General features: G+C 44.5%; 1 protein-coding gene and 1 long non-coding RNA gene across 2 annotated transcripts in view; one reads left to right on the top strand and one right to left on the bottom strand.

Annotated features, from left to right (window-relative positions):
• The first annotated feature begins 920 nt into the window (after positions 1 to 920).
• Positions 921 to 7,578, top strand: LOC138728692 (uncharacterized). The gene is made up of 4 exons (XR_011338739.1): positions 921 to 1,007; positions 2,113 to 2,301; positions 6,512 to 6,640; positions 7,121 to 7,578. It is a non-coding gene; the product is annotated as an uncharacterized lncRNA (long non-coding RNA).
• CACNG4 (calcium voltage-gated channel auxiliary subunit gamma 4) overlaps positions 4,650 to 25,905 on the bottom strand; it is a 42,616-nt gene continuing 21,360 nt past the window's right edge. The window contains exons 2-4 of the mRNA XM_069872231.1: positions 13,443 to 13,526; positions 8,542 to 8,682; positions 4,650 to 7,709 (exon numbers count right to left, since the gene is read on the bottom strand). Of these exons, the coding sequence (XP_069728332.1) occupies positions 7,171 to 7,709; positions 8,542 to 8,682; positions 13,443 to 13,526 (764 nt within the window). The 3' untranslated portion in view covers positions 4,650 to 7,170. The remainder of the gene's footprint in view (positions 7,710 to 8,541; positions 8,683 to 13,442; positions 13,527 to 25,905) is intronic.

Below are 25,905 nucleotides of genomic sequence, written 5' to 3'. Positions count from 1 at the left end.
GGTGAAAGGGGAGTGTGGGAAAGGGAGCAAAAATAAAGAGTAAGTTATAAAAATACTGATTCAAAATAACTGTAATTGAAATGTGACTTAAAGAGGGTAACGTTACTCTGCTTGATGTGTGAGCAGGCTGGCTTAGACACCCCAGGGTGACATGTCTGAACCTGGTAGAGCATCTGGTGCTCTGGTCCTGCCTTGCAGGTGAGTGTCATGGGGAGGAGAGAGGGTACATGGTGCAAAATCAAGGGGGAAGGGGACGAGGCAAGGCAGGGACTGGAGACCATCGGCACTTCCAAAGGAAGCCACTCACATCCCTGCACAGGACTTTTTATGCTGGGTTGGGGCTGGGAGAAATACTGCTTTTATTTAAACCAGAACCAAGAGTTCTCATGAAAGTGGAGAAGCCTAAAGGGAACAGACTTTAAAGCAGAAAAAGAATGTATTAAAAATGCAATGCCTTTTCTTTTGAAGTGGTCTCTTGTTAAATTTCACTAGACATCAGTCGATCTTAGGAACTGCATCCTGACTTCGTTTCCTTGATGCTACAAACTCCGCAGGTCCTCTGCAAGTTGAGTGTCAGAAAGTGAACGTGTGTTTGCAAATATGGGCACAAAGCAAGATTCCAGTAGCTGAGGAAGTAAGTGCTAAAGATCATGCTCTAGACTAATTACAGCCTACAAAGACCACAAGGCTGGGAACTCATTAATTTTTTTGTTGGTGTTGGTCTTTGCGTCTCTTCCAGCTTGGTCAAGAATCACAGTTTTCGTTCTCATTTAGGTGCTCTGATCTGCGTAAGTTCCTCAGCGTTTGGTTTAGTTTTAAGTTTCATTATTTCCATATTATTATTATTATAACAAGAAAACAACGAAAATGAAATCAGAAGGGGAAAACACATCCTTCCTTTACCTCTTCTGCAGAGCGGAGCTCCGGTTGTGAACCAGACACAATGAGCTTCGACAGGAGAGGCAGCGGCTTCCCTGGAAACTGAAAACTCAGTTGCTGCAGCGACGGTGAGACACTGTTAGCAGCTCCTAAAAGTGACCCAGAGCCACCAGTCCTTAGAAAAGAAACTATTAGGTGGGGTTATTGCTCCCCATGGGCTCTGTGGGTTTGGTACCCGAGCTGATGTTGCCTCATTGCACGAGGGCTGCTGCCTGCTTCTCCCAGCACGGGTTTGGGGTGTTTTGGGGACTCCCAGCAGGCGTTCGGTGATCGCAGCTTGTGGCCCCTGCAACTGCTGAGCTGCCAGGCAAAAAGCTCCTCTGCCCGTGGACTAAGCCTCTGCCCCCAACCTGGGAACTTCTGGCCCAGCTTGGAGGCAAAGTTACCCTCCCTGGTGGGCCGGGTGGGCATCTGACAGCCAGAAGCACAACTGAGTTCTGGAGGAGCACAGGAATAACTGAAACCCCAAAGGTTGCCTGCACACCCAGAAGACAGCACATAATCCTCTAGGAATGCATCCTGCAGTCTCCCTGCATCAGCTGGCAAATATTCACATTTAAAAATCAATATCACATGAAATATAAACAGACTATTAATGAGGACCTGTTGGGAAGCAGGGAGGGTTGTAATTAGTTGCACTTTAGCAGCAGTGAGAGACACAATTATGTCTCGCTCCTGGAGAAAGCACTAAAGGAGGCGTCTCAACACCAAGCGCTGCATTATTGAGTCCCTCGCAGAGATGTTGGCTTGGCTACGCTCCCCAGCACTTGCACTTTTCTGTGTTTCTTCCAGATCAGCCTCTGTTTTTACCACAACCAGATTAATTCTGTGGTTCCCTTCTTGCAGGATGATGTTCCACATAAGAACCCTCCCAAGTGAAAGAAGCCCAGAGTGGAGGAGATTGTGCTTGATGTTCTCTCAGCTCAAATATGTTTTCAGAAATAGTTTTCTTCAATGCTTCAACAGTTTTCTTCTCCTTAGCAATCTCTGAGTTCTTGAATATCCATTGCCCTGGTGTGATGATCATGCTTGCTCTGCATAGCTGGTACCCACGAGTGATGCCAATGGCACCTTCCTAAAGCTCCCTTGTTCTGAGACTGAAATCCTATTGTTGCTGGAGGCAAGAAAAAAATGTATATGTGTTTCAGTTGTTTTTTTTAATTTTTTCAACAGACTCCCATGGTCATGGAAGAGGAGGAGATAAAATCCCGCACTGCTGGACACAGCCCAGCCTCTCGTTGGCAGCGTCCCCGCAGCCCCACGGAGCCCCCGCAGCGCTGCCCGTCCCCACCCTGCCTGCACGGCTGAGCTGCAGCTTCGTTCTCTTAAAATAACGCCCGCCGTGCCAGGGCTGCCCTTTCGGTAAGTGATCCCTTTTGCTCTGGGGAGCGAGGCGGCGGCTGTAAGATGAGCTGTTTCACAGACAGGTGCAGAACACTCCTCATTCCCTTTTATTTTCGGTGCCTCCCGTGTCTGTTAGTTTTCTCATTCCAAGGAGATGCCACATCCTTCTTGCTGGACTCTTTTTTTCCCTGCTTTCTGAAGCCCTAAGGATTCTGTCTTTGCTTCCCCCTCAAAGAGCATCACTTTTTGATCCCCTCCTGTTCACAGCACGGCTCTCGGGGTCCCTATTTACCCACAGCCTTGCTCAGCAATGTGGGAAGAGCCTTTATTTACTTTAGTTCAAGGGAATCAGCTTTGAGCTTGAGCTTTAAATGACTTCACTACCAGGTGTCGGAGGCATTTGAAAAGATGAATCCTCTGCCTCCCTCCAGACACACCAGCTGATCACACGCGTGGGGAGAGGCAGATAGATAGAGCTGAGCAGGCAGTCTTCATCTTTAAAGACAATGCAGAGGCTTAGGAAAGGGGAAGGTAAAGTTAAAAGAGGCATTTGAAGAAGAAATGTCTGATACAGGGGTGGTTTGGGATGTCTGGGAGTGGCGAGAGGCTGCTGAGCTGCCGACCCGTGTTCCGCGGGGATTTCATGGTGGTGATCAGAGCGAGGCTTTTGTGGAGGTTCAGCGCGTGGGGTCGAGCTTCCTTCAGGCAAAATGGACAAGAGGATGCTCAGAAGTGAATTTACACGAAATCTCAAAAGGTGGAGGTGAAGCACAGGCTTAGTGCTAGGACCAGAAGACGCTGGCTTACTGTTGATGGTGAGATATCCCACTGCTGGCCACTACACCAGCCTCAAACCAGGCACCAAAACCACAGTGTGTCTCATGTGGGTCAAGTTTAAGCTGGAAACCAGGTGGTTTCTCTTAGTTTGCTACTCAAATACCTGGAAATACTGTGAAGAGAGCTTATCTTGGAGAATTCTTGGTCTGTGGGACCACAAGGATATTTTTTTCTCTGATGTATTGGTTTCCAGTAAAATTCCCAGCTGCAATCAAGGTAGAAATGTGAAAAAATAAACACAGACCTTTCAGATCAGAGAATACGGAAGTTAAAAAAATCTATATGCCTTTCTCCACACAAAATTGAATACATTTAAAATGGTTTATTTAAAAAGTAAGGATTAAGTACATTATACATGGTTGTGATTATACCAGTAGAACTGAAGCACAGTGGAAATAACACTTTAGAACTGCAGACAGAGATGTAACCTCAAGGGACGTGATATATTAGCCCTTGCGGATATGTGATCCATACAGAAAGGAAAGGGAATACAAAAGTAGTTTATCATTAGATGTATGGGCATATGAAGTGATTTCTCATTTCGCTCCTATCGGGTATGAGAAACTAGGAAGAGAGAGCGGAGATATCCCTGAAACTTTGTTTCTTGGAAAATTGAACCTGATCCAATAGTGTTATTTTTTAGGTCTGCTAACGCCAAAAGACAGATATGATGATATCTGCAGGCCTTGTTAAGAAATATGGGCTAAAGCGTGTTTGATGCTGTCCAGGGACACCAGAGAGATGTGGAAGAATAGACAATTTTTCTTTTTTTTTTCACACTATCACTGAGTAGTTTCAAAGTCCAAGAACAATTGAGTTCTGTTCAGACTGATCAGCCCTGGAGCAAGACACTGCTCACGGGCAGGGATGCTGCAAAACTTTCAATTTTGTCAGAATCAAAGTTTTCCACGGGAAAAGACTGATTTTTGGAGGATTTTTTTTTTCCTGGAATTGTCAATTGAAACAATCCTTTTTTTTTTTTTTTTTGCTTTGGTTGAACAAATTGCTGCACTGCAATCCGACATAGACAGTGGGTTTTAAATCAAAGCCCCCCTGTTCTCCCACAGGACGAAAGCTCTGGTCCCTGTTATGCCTCTGTGCTTTTTTTCCCTGTCCATACCCCGCATCGCATGAGCATTTCATGATTCCCATGAATCCTTCCCCACTCCAGCTCCAGTTTTCTGCCTGCTGGACGAGGAGCAGATGCTCCAGCTTGGACCAAAGCAAAGCATCACACTTGGAAACCAGCCCTGCTCCGGGGGAGGAGGCTCTGGCAAAGAACAACATCCCAAAATGCTCGGGAATACTTTTTTCACTAACGTGGTGTAAATTACTGCATGTGCCTCTGCAGGTCTGACCTGGGCTGTAGAAAAGCCTTGGACTTTGGCTGGAATCAGAGGGTTGGTTCCACACACATTCACTGGAGAATGACGATTAAAAGAACAAAACCAATGCGCGAAGCAAACCTCACACTGTCCACTTCCAGTTCAATGTACATGAGTTTAGAAAAACAGCCTATACCTAACTCCTGGTTTTATAGGGAATGGGTTTATTCTTAATTACAGTAAACACAGATGAGGACTTATTTCTAACTATTAGTTTATTAACACAGTGGGGAAACAAATAGTTCTGGGAAATTGCACTTGAAAAATACATCGACTATAATTAGATGTAAATTAATTAGCACTTAGTATGACATACTAATGAGACAGAAGTTTTTTTTTTCATTGCAAACTTCTACTTCTATCATAGCTAATCAAAGTATTTTAATATTACGAAGTCTCAAAAAGTAGGAAATAATTTATTGTTTGAAAGCATAAAGATTCTTGTAAAAAAAACCTTTCATCAAGAACTTTAATAATTTTAGAACTCTTTTACGTTGTCCTAGCCGAAAAGTAGGTAAAAAAGTTTTCTTGTCTGCCTCTGTTTGAATTTTTTTTAAAAAGCTTGTGTAACTTCTTTCTCCGTAGTGTGTTGATACAGAAAGTAGCACAACATTTTCTACTTTTAAACCATTCCCATCACTCCATTTGCTTTAGCTCTCAGAGTTCAGAGATTTGAAAAAGGCTCCCAGCAGAGTTTTAACCTGAATGTGGAAACTCTTAATAAGCAAGGATGAAGGCTCCAACCCACCTCCACCAATACAACGATGTTGCTCTGCCAGGCTGAGGGTGAGGCAGAGCTTAACAGCAACTAGGGGAAGACTTTTGCTTAGAATTGTGTCTTGGTTCTTGCAAGGAGAGAGGCTTAAGCAGGGTTTACCTGGGCAGGAGAGGGGGTTCAACTTGCTTTTTGGGATGTTAAGGCAGCTTCTCCGGGATTTCCCTGGAGGACTTGGTTCCATTAGCTGAAAACCTCGTATCCAAAACACTACCGAGTCACTGACGTTGTGGTCATTGCAGGATAAGTTAAGACTAAAGAGGTGTTATCAGTTTGACTGAGATCTCCCACCATCAGTGAGCCAAGCTTTCTGGGCCGTGGTATTTTTCTTGTCACCACTTCTCTAGTCTTCTGGTAGCAAAGATTTTCTGGGCAAGGACGAAGGGTATATTCAAAGGAATCTACAGGAATCAGATGCTCCTCTCTCACTGCACCTAATTCATCCAAGGGGAATCGGGCACCTCATTCTCATATGGCTTGGTCGAGTGGTCACTAAAATCAACGCAAGTTCTATTAAATTAAATTACCTTTGAGTCAGGCCCTCGAGCTTTGAGATTCCAAGCCTAAGTGTAAAGAACGAAAGCAACATTTTAAAAGAAAAAAAGATATTTCAGACTTTTTTAGAAACATATAGAAGCAAAGGGTACAAATTAGTCCCCCCTTAGGTAATGCATAGAGGTTCCGTGGGCTCTCTGCACGTGAGTAGATTCATCATTACAAAATAAATTAAATTAGGTCGAACCATCATTTCCATCTAAAAGCAACTATACCTTGCACCATGCGGCACTTAATCATAATAAAAAGAGTTTAATAAATATCTCATAAACGGTTATTATTTTTCGTTCTATTTTAAAAAATACAAAGTTGTCATCCATTCTGTTAACACTCAGTTCCCGTTGCTGCAGGAAGTTTTGCTAGTCCCAACGTATTAGCTTCTCATTTTCTTACATCTCTTAGTTTCCAGTAGCGTTAGTGTTGCACTTGTGAAGCAGTAAGGAAAAGAGGAACGCAGGCGCAGGGAACCGGCGGCTCCGCCTGCGCGGGCCACCCCGGCTCAACTCTGCTCCTCGCTCTACGTAGTCTACAGGGGCTCCTGACAGACAGCACTCAGCACCTTGCCGGATCAGGCACTAGGGCTAGTCGAAATGAGAATTCAAGTTTTCTAAATGTTAGGCAAGAAATGATATTTTGCAAATAGGCTCAAGTCCCACCTACTTTAATCCCTTTCTAGGTGTTTGAAGATGCACCCAACTCTTCTCCCCAACCTGCATTGCCCCGAGGGATGCCTTACACCCTTACCAACCCATCAGGGAGTCTGTAATACTCAGCACTCGGGTGCTCTGTGGTTTCAGCAGCACAGGTCAGTTTTAGAAAGTGTTGCCTTCAAAAATATTTTTTTCTTTTTTTCCTTTTTTTTTTTTTTTTGTAAGAGGCAAAGTTTACGCTGTGTCAAAGTGGCTCACTTGATGAGTAGTCCGTATTCATCCTTGGGCTTGATTATAAATTATACTGGCAAGTTTGTATTAAGGGATCTCAGTATTAGAAAAAAAAAAAAAAGTTCATACAACAATTTTTCTGTAATCCTTTAAACACACTGGTGGCAAGTCCTTTGCAGTTTCTCCAAGACTTTGTACACACTACGAAAGTGCAGGAACATGAACTGCCTTCATCTCATGACACCAAGAACTGAAAGAAACAAACTCCAAATAGCTTCAAAAAAAGCTACGAGCGTGTAATATCTTTATGTTGGTCCAGAGGATCTCCACTTGCTACCTTAACGCATGCCACAATTAAAGAGGTGAGAGGGTATTTTAACATCACTCCTTCTCTTTCATGACAGATCCATTCTGCTTTGATATTTCTTCAAAAAGCTTGAGGGGGGAAGGTACTTCAAACAGGCGTCGTTCTCCTGTTGACCATGTTAACATGGAGTCCTTCCTTAAACTCCTTCTGAAGGAAGTTGTGAACCTGCAGAAAACTGGCTTCCTGGTCTGCGTTATAACTGGCAGCCGTTGTCACCTTCAAAGGCTCTCTGGAAAGAGTGTACATGGAAATTTCGTTCATGGGAATGGTGCCCGCTATCTTCATGCCAACTGGAGAAATGTCTCTAGATGGAGAAGGCTCTGTAGATCGAGAACTAGATCTGGACCTCCGCCTCCTGTACCTATAACTTGGCATCCTGGCATAAGGAGAACTGGAAGAAGTCTTAAGGAATTCCCTCTTGGTCTTAAACCTCAGCTCTTTGTTCTTCTCAATATAAATGTTCACAGCCAGAACACCTATGGTTTCGGCCACGATAAAAGACAAGGCTCCAAAATAAAAAGACCAACCATAGTTGTAATGGTTCTTTTTGTCCTCATCTCGCTTGTCACTTGGATCACCTGCATTGCTTGATATGTAGACAATGATCCCTATGATATTACTTAGTCCTAGAGAGAGAAAAACAAATCAGTGGTTATGTGGCTGGGAAGGTAAAATTCAAGCCATGTTACTTTCTGGACCCGAACGGTTCAAAGGTGGTGACCAGGAAATTTTATTACATTTATTTACTCTTTCATTTATCTCAAGATTTCATCTGTTCTTGTAAAACAAAGAGCTGACCCATATCTGGGTCACATTTGCTTGCGTGGATGCCAAAATATTCAGCATGATTTGTCCCCGTCTCCTCAGTGCCACTGTGGGAAAGAAGGAGCATATGGGAGCTCACTAATATTGTTAGTGGGATTCTAACATTCCGAATAACAATAAAAATACATTCTGAGCTCAGGGCTATGGCTGTTCACCTTGATCAAGGTAAGTTCTCTTCCACCTTGCTGCATTTTCATCTAAATGCAGCATGCTTAATCTGAGCTCCAGGGAAAGCTATTAACACTGTGCTGACTCTGTCGATGTTTCTAGTGTGAAAAACGGGCTCACCTATCATAGGTGAAATTTTTCTACCAACATATAAAATTAAATAAAACCCCATGGACATAAGAAGTCCTAATTCATCTAATGTTTAATACTTTTAAAGTAGCATAAAGACTGCATGTTACTGGCTTTAGCTTCCTTTTTCAGGAAGACTAAATGCTTTTCTAAAATATACTTATTGCAGATCTTCAAAACCATATTTTTGACTTCAGAAATTTGTCTAGTGTGATGCTGCTAGTGCCCTCGATCCAGGAAAGGGATACAGGGGGAGAACTGCCAACAAGCTTTTCCACAGTCCTTTTCAGTTTAAAAAGGCAGCTCTTCTTAGGACTCAATTTAAAGAGAACATACCTGCTGCAACAAAGAGAATCCCAGCGCTGAGAATAATGTTATTTTTGCTGTTGTAAATCCTTCCTGCTCCGATACAGAGTCCTCCCAGCAACAGCAATATTGTGCTTAGGATGGGGAACACACTGGAGGCACGGACGATGCCTGGAGGGGAGACAGGTAGAAAACAAAACCAGACAGTAATAATTTCAGATGCCTCCTCCGGGGCAAGTGTGGAGATTGCAAAGTTTCAAACACTCTTGCTTTTGTTGGAATTATCACAGGTTCTGCATTTCTGGGCACGTTTCTGGGAGCTGACACCACAGGTAGGTGGCCAATGTGGCACAGACAATCTCAACTGGGTAGCTGACGCCACTGAGTACAGGATGTTGCAGGCAAAGCATGAGGTAAGTGAAAACAAGACCTGACATCATGTAGGCAGCGGCAATGAAGAATTCATGAGCTGGCTACAAACCCTAAAACATCTGGGGATGGCTGGAGCAGACGGATCTGATCCTGGGTACATGCGCAAGGTGAGCAAACCACAGTTCCTGGAGTCTGCAGGGTCCGTGCTGCCAGCGAGCACTGCTAAAAATCCCTTTTTCTTTTGTTGAATATTAGGGGCATTGAACTTTCCAGATTTCTAAGAAAGAAATTTTAACAAGAGTGCCTCAGATGTTTGTGCTTAGTTTCCTGACAGCTAAGTAGAGTCATTTAAAATTCTGTCTGCTTCAGTCCATGCAGCAGCATGGGCTAAAAAATCTGTGCAAGAAATATTAAAACACCACTTCAAGCCAGCTTTCAAAGCCGGGTCACTACAAGACTAAGCAGCAATCGAAAGGGAAGCAGCAGGGAAGGAACAAAAGGGCTGAGAAAAATAAACAGGCACAAGAAGAGGAAGCCTGTGTTGTAAAAACCAAAGGGGTAAAGCCCAGTAGGTGTTCCTGAAAGGCAGAGCGAGGAATCAAGTTATATTGATATAGAGAGAGGATTTTTGTTTAAGAAGAGGAGATAAGGTGCTGGATACTGTGGTGGTAAACAGGATTATCCCAAAGCAGGGAGACCGTGGAAAGGCAAAAGTGCAGCAGGGAGTCCTGGCAAGGTGAGGAGATGCTGGGATGCGGGGATGCCCACTGTGGGTGGGGAGTCAGAGGCTGCTGTCACGGAGCGGTGGAAACCTCACAGCACACCAGGACCAGGCTGAGTGCACAGTGAGGAGGAATCCGCCATCTGGATGGATCTGCTGATGCGGGGCCATTAGCGACACGGTCTCTCCTGGGTGCCATCCTCCTGGCTGACACGCACAGTGAGCGGCACCCGCTTCCCGAGGAGGAACGGCCAGATGTTACAGCTGATGCTTTCTCATTTCACTTTTGATGGCCATGGCGGTCCCAATTTAGTGAATCACTTCCTAACGACTCCCCTGGTGCCTGGTGGCAAAACTCCTACGGACTACAACAAGGACAGGACCGGGCATTCAATAATCTCAGGCTGAACAGAAGGAAAAAAATTTTCACAGAAAGAGTCACTGGGCACTGGCAGAGGCTGCCCAGGGAGGGGGTTGAGTCACCTTCCCTGGAGGGGTTTAAGGGATGGGTGGATGAGGTGTTGAGGGTCATGGTTTAGTGATTGATGGGAATGGTTGGACTCGATGATCCAATGGGTCTTTGCCAACCTGGTGATTCTATGATTCTATGAGAACAGCATTGCTTTTATGCGCATCGTGGCGCCTCCGGGATGGTACGAACACGAGAAGTCAGTGCCTTCCTGGGAAGCTTATGCCTCTATCAGTCTACAACAACGAGAAAAGTCCATCTCCTTCCAAAACTGGCGGCATCGCTGCACGTGTCCTTCACAGACGGGGCATTTTCTAACCGGATCTAAACTCAGGTCAGTCGGGTGCATTGCTATTCAGACAGTGTCTTGCAATAACTCAAGCAACGAGGGTGTGAGGTGTCTAATCAAAGCCTGTTGAGTGCTGAGAGCCTGTTTCGTTGTTCTGAGCGTATCCCTCTGTAACAGTGCTGCGAGTCTGGGGTCACTTTTTAGAGTCAATTATTACAAAAAGATTCAGTGTCAGTCTCCGTGCTGCTGGACATAAAGGCATCCCGAATCACTGTCTGTCTGTTAGCATCCTAGCAAAAGGCAGCATGGGCTTAAAATCTACAGTGGCCCATCCCCTCTGGTTGTTGTTTCCTATATTTGATGGCTGTGCTGTTTACAATGATTTCAATTAAATCAAAGAGCTCTCCTAAAATGCTTCAGTGATATCATCAGAAGGAACTTGCCAGACATGCCAAGTATAGCAGATGAGTTGTTCTACTTGTAGCAATAATCTCCAGAGATAATTTTTCTATATTAGGTAATTAATGTGAAGAGGAACCTAACACACAGTGTTCTCTTCCTATAAAACCCTATAGTACATGTTTTCCTACAATGTGTACTTTTAGCTCTGAAATTCAAAAGGAAGCTCATAGGTACCAAGTAGAATTTACATATGTCTCCTGATACTGGTAATAAAATGACAGCACATCAAAAAACATTAAGGCAATCTGGCTTTTGCTTTCTCCACTGCTTTTTTTTTGTCTTGTTTACCATCCTGTCTGTTTGCATCGGCTGTTCTGCACCGCTATGTGTTGTGACACCTCCTTTGGTGAAGCGCTGCAGCTTGCCGGGCTGTTCCTCCCCACAGGGCTGCGAGCCCCAGCGCTCTGCTCATGCTTTTAGTCTCCTCTGAAAGGCAGGAGCCAAGCAAACGGCTTTATAAAGGGGCAGCTACAGCATGCGGGAAGGCCATCCGTAAACGCGTAGACGTGCCCCTGAAATGGGGTTCCCAGCCTCCTCCTCAGGGCATCCCCACATCCCTGACATCCCCACGCGTGCAGCGAGGATGAGTACGGCTGAAATGCTCTTCTGCAAAGGGAGAGGTGCGTGAGCTTCCTACAATGCTGGATCAGAGCAGCTGGGCTGCTGCGTGCCTGCAGGAATGCAGGAGAGGAGGGAAGCTGGAGACCCCTTGAGACCCCCTGAGACTCCTTCAGGAGCCCAAGACACACACAGTTTTGGTGCCTTCATCTAAGCCAAGCAGGAAAAATAAGGGTTACTCCCAACATGGTCCTCCAAGAAATAGCTAAAAAGCTCGGCTATTGATACGGCAGTAGCAGACTGAGCGTTGCACAGAGGGCAAAAGCGGAAAGGAAGGTCTCACATCTCCTTTGAAACGGAATGCAAATATCCTCTTGTCTGTGTCTAGTTAGACAATGATTTGGTCCCTATTACATGCACGTATGAGCTCATCTCTTCTGGATTTAGATACTTAACCTTTCAGTAATCTCTAAATCACCCGTATGCATTTTAAGTGGAGCCACAGTTTTTCTTGTAGAAGTTTAAATAGAGGAGTCCTGTTATCCATGGAGACTAAGCGAGGCTGAGCTCTCTTCCGCGGGGGGAGCACCTGAAGCCTGATGTTGCAGAAGCCATTGAGTTGGACCAACATGATTTTAAGGTCTGTACTTAGTCACTTTGGAAAATAACTTTGAGGAACACCCATCACAAGCACACTTAGATCCAATTTAGCAATCTCATGTCTTACTAAGGAGCTCTAGACTGTTTTTCCCAGTCCTAACTTTCCTCCAGATAACGAAGGATCACTTCTATCAAGATGTTACTTAATTCTTCTTTCCTTTACAGTACTTTTACTAATGATGTTTCTTTTCTAAAGCTGCCTCGGCATCAATTTAACATTAGTTCCAAAGCTTTGTATGAAAGATAAATGCAGCCGTGCTCACACTCTGCTAGTCTGCCTTTACCTGAGCACTGAAATGTCACCCAAGCACTATGACTGATCTAGATTGACCACAGTAAAGATGAAAAAAACCCTGTTTTTTTTGGTGAAGTGTACTTTTTGGAGGTTTTTATTTTTTTCTTCTTGTCTTAGCAGCCAGAAGTTGTTTCCCACGGGTGAGCAGAAGGGCAGAGTGGTTCTCTAAGTGGTGTTTCAGGTAATTAATTGCAGTGTAATTGAGAAGTGTTTTGCCTTGCTGAGTGTATCAGTCAGCAGTATCACTCACTGTTCCTTGAAGCTTTCTCAACACCTCGTGAACTGCAGTTTCTTTCTCTGGTAAAGGGCATTGCTTTCACCCCCCTGGCCAGGTCTTTTGTTCAAAACGACCAACCAGGCAAAGCGTCCTCTGGGGAAGGGGAAATCTAACTCAAACTTTGCAGGATTCACAAAGCTCCAAGATTTCCTACCAGCTGAGTGAATGGTGGTCAGGAGGAGATGAAACAATCGCCTTTATTTTAAGCACCAGGTTGGTGGATAAAATTACTTCTGTTGGGTACCACACACCAGCGTGGAGCAGCAGTGGCTGGCTGTCCATGCAGGGAAGCCACAGCCCATGTTCCTGCTGAGATTTTGCTGTTAGCTGCAGAAATTTCAGCTTCCTTCCTACAGTGCAGTAATTTCACTGCGGGGGGAGGTGGCTGAGCAGCTGCAAAGGATGAGGCTTGCGTAAGGGATGGGTTTAAGCATTAGGAGAAGTTTCTTAATGAGCCAGAACCCACTCCTCAAACCTGATTTGATACACTGATCAGAGAAATACTCCCTCTGTAAAATATCCTCACCAACTTGGGAATGATAGCTGTCATTTTATTTGATTTTTTCCATATAATTTAAAGAATGGGCATTGCAGTCACGAGTGCTTCCCTGGCTGAAGGAAACCCTTGAAATGGGGTTCCTCAAGGGTCATGGTTGTGTCAGCTGTGGTGTGAAGTGGGCATCCATCACCCCTGCCCCGTGCCACTCAGTTTGGGTCAGTCTCTTGCAATGAGTAAGACTTGGATTGTCTTCTACAGAAGAGAAACCCAGCAAAGTCTCCCTGGCGATGTCTATTAATCCTGTGTATTAGGTATTACTTTTCACTTACGGAGAAGGTATTCTGAGCTGTCATGGTCATAGTCATTGTCTTCAGGGAAGTGGTTGATTCGAAAGCAATGTCCTTTGTAGATTCCTAAATGAAAACAAAGCAAACATAACACATGAGGAACAGAAGCAGGTAAATGTGCTTTATTTCCTTTTCCTCCCAGGCTGTATAAGTAACTCATTCTCCTGTAGGGCTGGTCACTGTTTTTTTAAATTTTTTTTTTTATCAAGAAATCATCTTTAGGGCCATGAATTTTGGGCAGATAGGACTGAAGCCTAACTGAAGGAAGGGAGAGCCAGGATTCCTGGGCTCTTTTCTTCAGTCTGCCTCTGATACGGTTCTCTTGAGTTGTTTAATCTCTCTGTGCTTTACTTTATCATTTAAGCCGAGCTTATCTTATGAGCATAACGAGTTTGCAAAGCTTCTTTCTGTTCCTAGAGTGACTGTCACTCCGGGTCCCTGCTCCATAGCTGGGGCTCCGCAGCGAAGCGGAGCGCCAACCCAGTGCCCATCAACCCTCTTGTCTCTTCCCCAGTAAAGTGCTGGTTTCCCTATCAGATCTGCTAAATTCTGAACTGTCTGAGGCCTCTTCAATTACTCTCTAGGCTTAGAAAACAAGTGCATAAATCTATTCCTGCTGCAATTTAAACCCGTATGTCCCCCTGCAGATTGGTTCAGCTTTTAATGGCATATTTGTTCAGTTAACGGGGAGCCCGTGCAGTAACTCAGGGCATGCGTGTGCACTCCTGACACCTGAACGAACAGCGCCAGGGTTGACCCGATAAACCCTTCGCTTGACTGAACAAGACGAGGCTTCAGAGCTTTGTCCATCTCGGTAAAGCTTCGTGTTAGTATTTTGTATTATTTTCTATCCCTGTTATCCACAGGCACATCCAGCCTTAGCCACAGCCAGGTAGCTAAAACTGCTGTTGCACAGCGAGCTGCACGGGGACCTCTCCCCAGAGAGCTTCTTGCAGGAGCGAAGCCCCGAGGTGTGATTCTGCCTTGGTGCTTTCATTATTCATTAACCAGCGCTCTCGTCCTCAGGAACACACATCACCCAGGATGAGTTATCCCCTGCACAGGAGTTTCGGTGCTTACAGCTCAAGCTGGCAGAAGGATTTAAAAGCCTTCAGTTAATACTGCTTTAACAGAAGCACAGCTGCAGTCTGTAGGATATAAATGTGGATTTATTTCACTACCTATTACCAATGATTACAAAGATCTCAAAAGAATTACTAATCCAGAGGATTTCAATTGCACCCTGTGAGTGTCAACTGCAGGTTTGCTGCTACTACAGTGCATTTAATTCTTCCAGTAAATTATGTATCTACTCTAATTGCGGTAATGGCTCAGGCTTTCTCTGCACAGCACTTCAAAGGCTGCGAACGAGAAGCAAGTGGCTCACGTCACATCTGGAAGTGCTACACCTGTCCTGCCTGCCAGGCGGCTGAGAGCACTTCAGCTGGGACGGCTCCTGCTAAGCGTGTTTGCCCACGCAGCCCTCTGTTTGCCATCCGCTGGCTTGTCGCTCCTGATGGCTCTCCAGCAAGGCAATCCAAAAATTCAGATTTTTAAAGATCCCAGTGCTTACTTTTACAGCAGTTCACGCAATGAAACTAAAGCACTCCCAGCATAACAGGGCCTCTGAGACTGGATGGTCATTTCTTTGAGCTGCTTCATTACCGTGTGCCAATTTAGAGGAAATACATTCAGAGTATGATATTTTTTTTTTTCCTCTCCAATTCATTAAGGAAAAAATTTAAATAATCTTCTCCCCCTAACTGCCTATGGCAATGGGCTTTTCACTTGTCTGTGTGTAGGTGGGGCCATCTCTCTGTCTGTATGTTCTTCTCCAACAACTTTTAAGGTAATTGGTTGAATTTTTCCACAGCTGACACAAATATAGAAGTCTCACAGATAACTGAGCTCCCATAACGTCCGTACAAACAGATAGAGGCGTGAAGGAGAGAGCTCTGTCCACCACAAGCTGCTCTGTGAACTTGCATATTCACAGGGCATAGACACGGCCAACAGCCCAAATCAATGTCCCACTTCCAGAGACACAGTTAAGAGGCAAGAAGTCTGCAAGACTGAAATGTTCCTCAAGCCTCTTGCGTCTGCAGCGCTGATGGACTGATGGAGAATTTTGGCCTCTGTAAAATGGCCTCAAATTGTTGAAACTTGTGAATGAAACGGGCCTCTTAGCAGAACTTCATCTTCTGTGGAGGCCACGAAGCCATCCCTCCCACCGCAGGACTGAAATACATCAGCAAACGGGTTGGTACTAGCAGTGTCTGGGCTTTTTGTCTTTTATGGTTGGAGACTTTCATTTCCTTGTGCTTGTATCTGGAGCCTGTCGCATGAAAGAGTATTATCAATTCTAGCAGAGGTGAAAAAAAGAGAATAAATAGCCCCAAACAGAAAATTCTAGATGAGCTTGAGGGTTCCTTTCTATTTTCAGTTCTAAGGGATGTTGAGATTGGTCATTCTGGTCAGCTTTTTATAGAAATACCAAATGGCTGTGAAATTTGGACCGGTATCAAAGCCTGGGAATCAAAAATATTCTTCCCAATATTTTTGCTATAGCTGAGATCATGGATATCAGTTCAGGGTCCTCCCTAGTGTCCATGGTATTTGATAGCTAATAACAGCAGCAGACTGGATAAATTTTTTCCATAAACTTAATAGGTGTCATATAACTCAGCAGCAGCTTATTAAACTCTCAGTGAGGCTTGAAGTTGCTATCAAGAACTCTGGTGACCTACAGGGTTCTGAGGGCTCTTTTTAATCCACAAAGTATCACAAACAAAGTTTTGTTGGGAAATGCAACAATACCTTTCTTTTCATAATGATGGACTTTGAAATTCAGATTTGGGAAAAATTAAAACTAGCTGGGTGGAAACTATTGAAGCAGTGGTCAGCTTTAAAAGCACAACAGCAGAGTGTGACTTGAACTTAAACACAAAAAGTAAAAACAAAACAAACCAGAGATTTAGGGAAATACGTGGCTCTGTGCCCTATCACGTAAAGCAACATGAAAGAATAACAGGCATGAAATAGAAGAGGTGGTAGAAAAGGAAGCACCTAAATTAAATTCAGTAACAACCAGTCTGCAGCATCTGCACAAGCTCGAACCTCTTGAAGGTCTTCTCAAAGGCTTCAAAGAAGATGCCTTGAAGAACCATGCAGACAAATTCAGCCACTGGCCCATGCTCTGTAAGGCACACATGGGCTGTTTTCCACATCAGAATGTGACGTGGGAGTGGTATTTTTTGCTTTGCTTGAGTATGAAGATAAAGTCCCTTCCATACTTTGATGAGGAAGATGAAATATTCAACTTCTACTTCTGTATCCACTAGAGAGAGAGAAATAAACTGCAATCACTGCCTAACAGATACTAAAATATTGAGAAGCACTTCTAGATACCTCTTGAGAGTAAGATATAATATCCCACTGCGATGCTGTAAGTATTACTCCTTTCTTTGAACGATTACTGATACGTGTTAAATGATGCTTTTAGAAATACAAATATTATAATGCGTTTTTTCCTCATAATAATAACTTTGTTCTGAATTTTGAGCAAGGACTTTCGGGATCTGGGTTAATGATAACGAAGAAGAAAATTTTCTGAAGTGTTGCTGATGGGGTAAGAACAATTTTTTTTTCCACTGGTTGCAGCCTACTTAGCTGACATTTAAAAACTAAAAATTGTTTTCTGACTCGGGTTTTACTCTGTGTTCAAGGGCTTCTCTGACAAGGTTAGTACTTCCCAATCTACCTAAGTGTTGTTCAAATAACTATAATTAGAGTGTGATGTACTCAGATAATGTGATAAGGGAGGGCATTGTAGTGCCTAAGTGAAGATTAAGCTTTGTTTTGAGGTTTGAGATCTCAAAATACTTCAGAGTTTTCAACAGTAAATCAAAGTAGTGATCCCAAATTCCAATGACACGCTACCTTCTTCTTGCTCTTTCTGAAACAACCCTTTAATAATCCTGCCTGTACCGTCGCAGAATTATTCGCTGGGGGTTTATTTTTTGATGACAGAGAGCAATGGTTAATGCTGTAGGATGCAGATGCTTACTGACTTTGTTTGTCGCCGTGCGTTACACGATCACATCGTTGTTGGCCACAGCATCAGTCTTTGAAACACCCATTTCCCCATGGTTCATATTTATCAGTGACAACATTCCCCGATGCCCTGGAAGTGTTTGCACAAATCAGCACTGGGAGACAGAGCACTTAAATGTCTGACGATATTTGTCAAGGCAGGCTGCACTTTTGTTTTCTCCCCCCTTTAATCCTGAAAACTATATACAAGATCTTTTCATAACATTAGCGCTCTTTGTCATTTAAAATAGGTTTCCACCATGCAAGATGCTAGCAGCTCTGCAGCAGAGGACCTTGTCTGCAGGGTACTTCTGTCAATACCAATTTTTGTCTCCTTGCTCTGAGCATGAGCTTAGGGGAGGCGATATCTGATAGCAGTGGGAGACACATGAGGATAGATGGGTCAAGCTACTGCCTCCTTCTTCATCAACAGCTTCTACAGAGCTATTGCTTGATTAACTGTTTCATCTACCAGCCTTCTTGCCTGCCGTTGTTAGTGAGACTATGCAGTAAACACGGGGTTTAGGGCTTGGTGGAGAAACCTTTCTTTTTTTCTCACGGGACACCAGACATCTGAGACCTCCTTGCGTCAAACTACCCCTGCCAACAGGCGACATTCTTGTAGGTCTTGAGCGGCTACAGATACTTAATGTGCACACGTGCACACTATTAATAGAGTTAAGTAGGGTTTTCTCTTGAGGGGGTTACGCTGATGGGATGAGTGCTATGAATGTCAGCTGCAGAAGTGGCCACGCGGGTGCAGCAATTACCTGTGGGCAGGTAGATACACCCCATAATTCTCCAGCCTAAAATGCCACTATCCAGCTGATCTCTTTCTGGCAAATTTGATTCTTCAGGGATGGCCTGAAGATGTGGAAGGAAATGATTTTCAAGATCATTTGACAGCAAATGCTTCCAGACACGGGGAATGCAAGTTGCAAGGAGAAGACTGTATGTTAAAAATAAAGCAATTAGTGAGTAACCATGGGAGATTTGGCCCTGTGGTTCTGTTTGTTGCATTTATTCTGTGATTTAATGCTCTGCTTCAGTTCCAGGGCCAACCGTTAGCCCGAATTACTGCAACACTTGAATATCTGAACGTTTAAATGACAAGTTTTCCGAACATATAAGCACAGAGAAGGCTGACTGCGAGATAACATCACAGACAAGAAGAAACGTGTGATGTGCAGAGAGGGGCTATTGCACCAGCAGTTGCCTGAACATAGTGTCCATCTGAGCATACCATGTGGGACTGGGTTTCCCTAATGGCATGGCTTTGCACTTTTCCCTAGGACAACAGTGAAGAACCTCTATTTATAGTGAGTGAGAGTGTGTCAGCGCTGGACTCTGCCAGGGAGAAGAGAAAACACTTAGAATTTTTTTTCCTGAGGAAGATTTCTCTGCTGACAAGTTCTGAAATCCTTTGCTGCGCCATTTGAGCAAAAGTGAGCAAAGGAGATCAGACATGCCAAAAAATGTTCATTGCCACAAAATTTATAGCACAGAGTATCTGTGCGCTGTGTTCATTTCTTTGATTTTCCACCAGTACTACTTCCCTGTCTCACCGGATTGACACAAAACAACGAATGCAGCTGCTGAGTTAACTTTCTTTTCTCTTTGCTTCTCTCACCATAAAATAACCTTTGAAAACAGGAATGGATGGTGCGCGTCCTTTTCCTTTCAAAACCTGCTTTGGGGTGCTGGTGGTCAAACAGGGACTATTATGATCCTGAGCTCTTCACTCAGGCCACAAGGAACAGCATTAGATATTTTTCTGTAACTCGGCACTTTCTATGTTGAATTGTCCTAAGTTCGATTATTTGTCTCCTGCTGTTTGCTGACAGGCTTGTCCTTAAGTTACTTGAATGAACACGGATCCTGTGAGCCTTTGCCAGAGGACGTTTAATGCTGTCATTATAAAAGAAATCATGAAGTATTGATGCAGGTCGTGTGCAAAACACAACCCGTGTGAATTTGCTACCCCACGCCGCTGCCGTAACAGCCTTCAGTGCCACGGAGGATGGAACCAGCAGAGAAAGAAGCCTTGGGAGGTTAAATATACATTTATTTGGTATCTGCCTTTGAGAAGTTTGGCTGTTGCAAGAGCTCTGAGAAGCAGGAAACTTAAAGGGTAGGTTGTTTTTGAGACAGATGCTGCCTGACACCCCCTGAGCCCTGTCAGTCCAGGAAATATTTGTCCATACGACAGCTTGTATTTTTGTTTTATCCTGAAGATGGATTTGATGAAGAACCCTGCTAGTACCTGGGGTTATTGTCATACTTTTGCCTGAGTAGGTCTTGTTTGCAGAAAATGTTTAGGATCTAAAAAGATGCTAAGTCCATTTTCACGTGGGACATAAACCAGACAGGCAGCACTCGCTGTGGCGTGTGTCGTGGTCAGGCTAAAAGAAATTCAGCTCAGCTGAGTCTTTAGAAGGAATTTATCCTAAATTTTAACTGTGTTTCTCTACAGGTGTTGAAACAGTGAAACAATAATCCTTTTTTTTTCCCTTATAAAAATCCTTTCCTTCTTTCTCTGTCATTCATCCCATAACTCAGAATTCACTTGTTTCTCGTTGCAGGGAGCTGAACTGCCTACGTACAGGCCAGATTCTGATTTCAGTGCAGCAGACTCAAATCTGGCTCACCCGGTAGCAGTGATATCAGAATCTAGTCTTCTCCCTTTGTTTGCTCCCCCTCTACTTTCTGGGCAAAAAGAAAATGATTTTAAAATGTTGAAATGTATGAAATTTGCCCCACTTTCTTCCTTAGGAGCTGTCAGCTCTAACAAACCCTTTGGGTTCTTCTTTTGATCTGTATTGAATTGTCTGGTGGGCAAAGCAAAACTCCTTCTCAAGTCTCTTACTTTCTTATCTTCTGCAGTGACATGAATTTCCCCCTTTTCCATCCTCCCCCTCTGCTGCCTACAGACCCTCTGCTGCTCAGCGCTTTTCATCCATCCCCTCAGAGCCACGTGAATAACCACCGGACCTTCTCCTTCTTGCTCCATCTTGCTCCTCTTTAACATTTTTAACCACAAAACACCTTCTCCGCGTGTTTAACACCTCACAAGGGCTCAGACTGCCCCAGCAGCGGCGGCGCTGGAGGAGACGTACACCGAGCAGCTCGCAGCTGCTTCTACCCACGCGCTTGCAAATGAGCTGATGCTGGCAGGAGACCACGCTCCTGCGCTCACCCTGGCCTTTCTCCTTAATGCTTGCCGTTCCCCTCAAGTCTGGCAAAAGCAGGTTTTCTCTAGGAACAGGTCTCAGTTTATCTCGTCATCTGACATGCTCAGTCCCACCATTAACCTCGTTCCACTTCTTCACTTACCTTTGGATACTGGCTAATGCCGCCCTCTCTATTTACCACACGCTTTCTGAGACAGAAGAGTCTGTCTTATGCCACCACTCTCAAGTATTTACTCTAGGATATTATAATCTGCTTTCACCAACTTGTCTGCACTGTGGCAGTGCCTGATCTGATTGCATTTTGCTGCCTGCAGCCTCTCCTCGGCGCTCCTCTCCAAAGCCCGTCTAAAGCCCTCTCTGTTGGAAGCAGAGGCAGCTCACAGCTTTTCCTTTCACAGGATCCCCACAGAATGAAGGGTGTGTTGCTTTATTCCTTCCATCGCTATTTTCTACAGCGTTCTCAAAACGTAGCGAAGCTCACGCTCTGCATTGCGGACCAGCCACCTCCACTGACCTGAGCGCCGATGTCACAGCCAGAAATAGTGACTGCAAGGTTCCTGCTTGGGCAGTTTGACCTTTATGTCAGGACCCTCCCTTTTACCTTCTGACATTCCTGAGCTTCCCGTGGCCCAGATGTGATGTCTGAGCTGATTTCCTCCAGACACCAGTGGCTGCTCAACATCAGCCACAGCAGGAGGCACATCCCGCTTGGGTGGTGAAGTTGTCTGCTGTTGGGTACTGACTTCCAGCTCTGGCTTCAATGATTTTACTCTTTGAGCAATATTATCTTGGCATATTGCAATCCAGGACATAACACCTGAACACTATTTTCTACAGCCTTGTAAAGCCTGGAGAAGAGGAGGCTGAGGGGAGACCTCATTGCTCTCTCCAACTACCTGAAAGGAGGTTGTGGAGAGGAGGGTGCTGGCCTCTTCTTCCAAGTGACAGGGGACAGGACAAGAGGGAATGGCCTCAAGCTCCACCAGGGGAGGTTCAGGCTGGACATTAGGAAAAAATATTTCACAGAAAGGGTCATTGGGCACTGGCAGAGGCTGCCCAGGGAGGGGGTTGAGTCACCTTCCCTGGAGGTGTTTAAGGCACGGGTGGACGAGGTGCTGAGGGACATGGTTTAGTGTTTGATAGGAATGGTTGGACTCGATGATCCAGTGGGTCTTTGCCAACCTGGTTATTCTATGATTCTATGATCTCCAGATTCTGGATCACCAGCACCGGAGGGCATCCAGGGAGGTGCCTACACAAGCTCAGTCGGTTTTAATTCATGCACGTGTATACAGCCTCAGCAGCTGACCTTTGTTTTCAGCTGGGCAAATATCAAAGATGTTGTGCATTCATATTTCTGTGGAAAAAATGAACAGATGCAGAGAATACACCTTGCCAAAGATGACTTTAAAATTCTATGAAAGTCTTTTGTTCCATGATAGGATTTTAAGACCTTGAGTAAGGTTAGACAATCTGTGGCAGCGAAACTCATTTGCCAAAGATTCACCTCACCTGCACATCTGGGAGCTAATAAACCACATCACAGTGTCTGCCTGCTGTCCTTTGAATTCTCTTCAGTCATTGCAAAACTGCTGCCAAAATAACTAAGCATCCTTGTGCTACCACAGTGAACACCAATAGTATCAGGGAAATGTAGGACAGCAGCAAAGCAGGTAAGAGTTGACTGTTACATGTTGTTTGGAGTGACTCAATTTCCATTTTCTTCCAGTGTTCCACTCATAAACCAGCACATTGGCTGCAGAAGCCATGACTGAGGTTATTCGGCAACGCTCCCATCTCTTTACCAGTTGCCTTTTCTTAGCCAAACAGCAGATACAATCGTGCACTGCGCATCACCACAGCTCAGGTATCCCCAGTAGCCCCTCTATGCATTAACGAAGGTCTTCCTATTATCAACTGCAGTTCGTTCCCTGTCCTCTCGTGCTGCTCCTTGGATGGAAAAGTGGGGGAAAATTCAAGGAGTTCGGTGGTTTATTTTCATCTCTTTTGTTTCTTCTTTTCATAGATCTTATTGAAGGAAGGACTATTTTCTCAGAAGAAACACTAATGTACTGCCAGCCCTGGTCCATTAGCATTTTGTAAATCATCTGCACGGGGAGCTGAGGGTAAGTATGAGCTACGTATGACGTGATTTTTTGGGGTGATGCTGCGTGAGGAACTTTTTAAAGTCAGAGCTCAGTTAGCCCCGCCAAGGCAAGCGTTCCCAAGCCTGGCTCGGTTCCAAGAGACTGTCAGCATTTCTAGTTGACATGGGGTTGTTAACTCACTTTTCTGTGTCTACTTTTCTATCTACCACCACGGCCCACACTTGCTATGTTCTGCCTTCACACCTCATCTCGTCCCGCATCTCCTGCCGCAGTCCTTTATCCCGGCAGCCCAGAAGATTATCTCACCACACATTTCCATACTTTGCTCTACTGCCGCTTTGCCAGAGCTGTTTCTGGCTGGCTGATAGAATCGTTCTCTCCCTTTTAAAATGCATTTGGAGCTTGGATAGAAATCTCCATTAGGGTTCTGCGGTTGGCTTTTCTAACTTATATAAAATCAATCTAACAATCGAGGAGTTGGTGTTGGCTTCTTAGGTGAGCAACTTCACCCATCACAGCTTCAAACTGGAAGTCATTCTCCAGTGAGTTTCCAGCCTCTTTCTTACATTCTGATCCAAAATGCCTTAATTTAAAGATGTACTTTAGTAACCAGCAGTGCATTTGGCACGCTGTGTAAGAGACTAACTGCTTTTTCACAACTGTAACTACAAAGTGAGCACCATAGGTCCAGCACCTCACAGAGCAGTGGGGAATAAGCTGAGGTGGACTGTATGCTAGCTAGGATTCAAATATATTCTGATTTGGATAAAAATACACTTTTTTCCCCCCCCAATATTCTTGACCCTGACATACATTCATACATTCAGTACAAAAACTGCTCATTCAGGCAGATTGCTGCCAGTCCATCCATCATTATAAGAGGTCTTGAAATGCCAAATTTTACCGGATGTAATTTTGAGAACAGATAGTCATTTTGTCCGATGAAGTGTTCATATGCTGTAAACCAACAAATTGTATTTATTTTCACATTGTCAAACTGTGCTTTTTTTCCCCTGCATTGGCACAATTGGAATCAAGTTTCCCTTAAGGGATAGTTTGGGTTTTATCCATCTGGTTTCCCTTACTTCAATAAGTCATCAGTTCTCCCTCATTAACATAGTGATCAACCAGAGCTGGATGGTTTCACCTCTTACGATCACAGCATGTCTATAAAGCCTGTATCACGGCTCATCACTACCTGGGGGAGGAAATTTAAGGAAATGGACATTCACATCTCTTCAAGGTCCCTACTGAGTTTATAATTTGCGACGTAGTCATGGTCACATCTAGGGAATGAATACTGTTCTTGAACTAGATGAAACGCACCCCGTACAATGTGTGATGCCTTGTGCCCTGTTTCTCCTGCCACTTCAACTTTCATACACATGCAGCCCTGAGCTACTGCCTTCTCATTCTTAATTTCTACTTTTAGACACTCTCTTAAACTGCCAGTTTTTCAAGTTCCTGAAACATCCTCATTTCATAACAGGCAAGGTTGGCAGTGGTCATGCAGCAGTCTAAAATTTAAGAAACAAGTCTCCAGAATGTGGACTCGGGCAATCCTTGGGGATGTTTGGGGTAACGTGCATAGGACATACCCACCATCTTCTTCTGTAATGGAAAAACCCTCCAGATGTAGCCAGTAGAAAAATGGTTCATGTTATTGATATTCCTTGTGAGATCTCTTGGTGTAGCAGAAGCTTACAAAGCATCACATAATTACCTCTCTGCATAAAATGAATTATTGTCTGCTCTAATAGCAGGTAATGTCTCCAACCAGACATCCAGAACTGAACTCTTTCTTTGCAAACCTTCTTTCGGCTCATTCATACACCAGGAAGGGTTTTTTATGGAAAAAAGCATGAGGATTACACTGGAAAGTAGTGATACAGGAGCTGACTAGTTAACTGATTAGAAATATGCAGGATATTTGGACACTCCCGCAATGTTTTAATGATTCCATGTTTCTTCAATCCATGGTGATTCATCATAAGATGATGGCATTCAGAAAAATAGTTGGATATTGAAGAAGCAATAGGTAAATCTCACACCATAAATCACCTTAATTGAAGGGAATGCTTGCAATAAGTCTGTCTTCATAATGCAGTGACCTTGAGTTGGATCCGCAGTCATTTTGGAGCATGTCTTCCTCATTTCTATGCCAGCTTGTTGAGTTATACATAGAAGCTAAACCTCTAGAGATTGATCGTGCACAGTCAGTGATGTGGGACTGAAACAAGGCAGATGACAACTGGGAATCTAAAGGTTAGGAGAAAGGGGGGTACCTGCCAAACCCTGCTGATGTCTGGATTTGGGAAATGCAAGGCGAAGGTTTCAAAACTCATCTGTGTGATGTATTAGTGGAAAAGACTCCACTAGGAGAGATTAGGGCAGTGCATCCAAGAGACCGTGTTGTCTAGTTGAATACCCAGAGCTGATGTCTAACCTTGGGAAAAAAATAACAGAGCTGCTGGTTTGAAAGACTAGGTCCCAGCGTGAAAAAATAAAAAGAACAAAAATATTTTACAACTGCAATATATCCTGGAAGAAAATATTAAGGAAAGATGGAAGACTTTAGCTTGAATTACAGTTATTACTGATTAGGTTATTCCTAATTCCTAGCAGTATGTGCAACCCATAACATGGAGGGGAGGTGCTGTTAGGCTTGGGTGCCCTGGGCATTTGGTGATGGATTTGGTGTCACAGCAGCTGGGATGGGGTAGGCTGGTCCCTCTAGGATGCTCCGAGAGGGGGAGGAAAAGAGGAACAGCTCTGAGGAATAACGGCCTCGGGGTGGGAGGCAGAGAGCAATGTGAAAAAGAAGGAGGAAAAGGAGTGTTTCAGCACAGAGCAGGGAAGAGGAAGAAAGTGGGAGGGAGAGGGAGCTGAGGAGGAGGAGGAGAAGATGGGAAGGGTGGGCAGTGGGTGGCCGGAGGCGAGGAGAGGGCTGAGGAGGAGAGCAGGAGCTTGGCAGATTGGTGGTGCCTGCAGAGATGAGGACCAGATGGCGACCTGGGTCCTCCCTGAGCAGCTCTGCCTGCATCCACAGCCCCG

The sequence above is a fragment of the Phaenicophaeus curvirostris genome, chromosome 19 (genome assembly GCF_032191515.1).
Source record: "Phaenicophaeus curvirostris isolate KB17595 chromosome 19, BPBGC_Pcur_1.0, whole genome shotgun sequence".
Classification (NCBI taxonomy): Eukaryota; Metazoa; Chordata; class Aves; order Cuculiformes; family Cuculidae; genus Phaenicophaeus; species Phaenicophaeus curvirostris.
The sequence above is the reverse complement of the archived record's forward strand: the minus strand, read 5'-3'. Positions and strand labels throughout refer to the sequence as shown.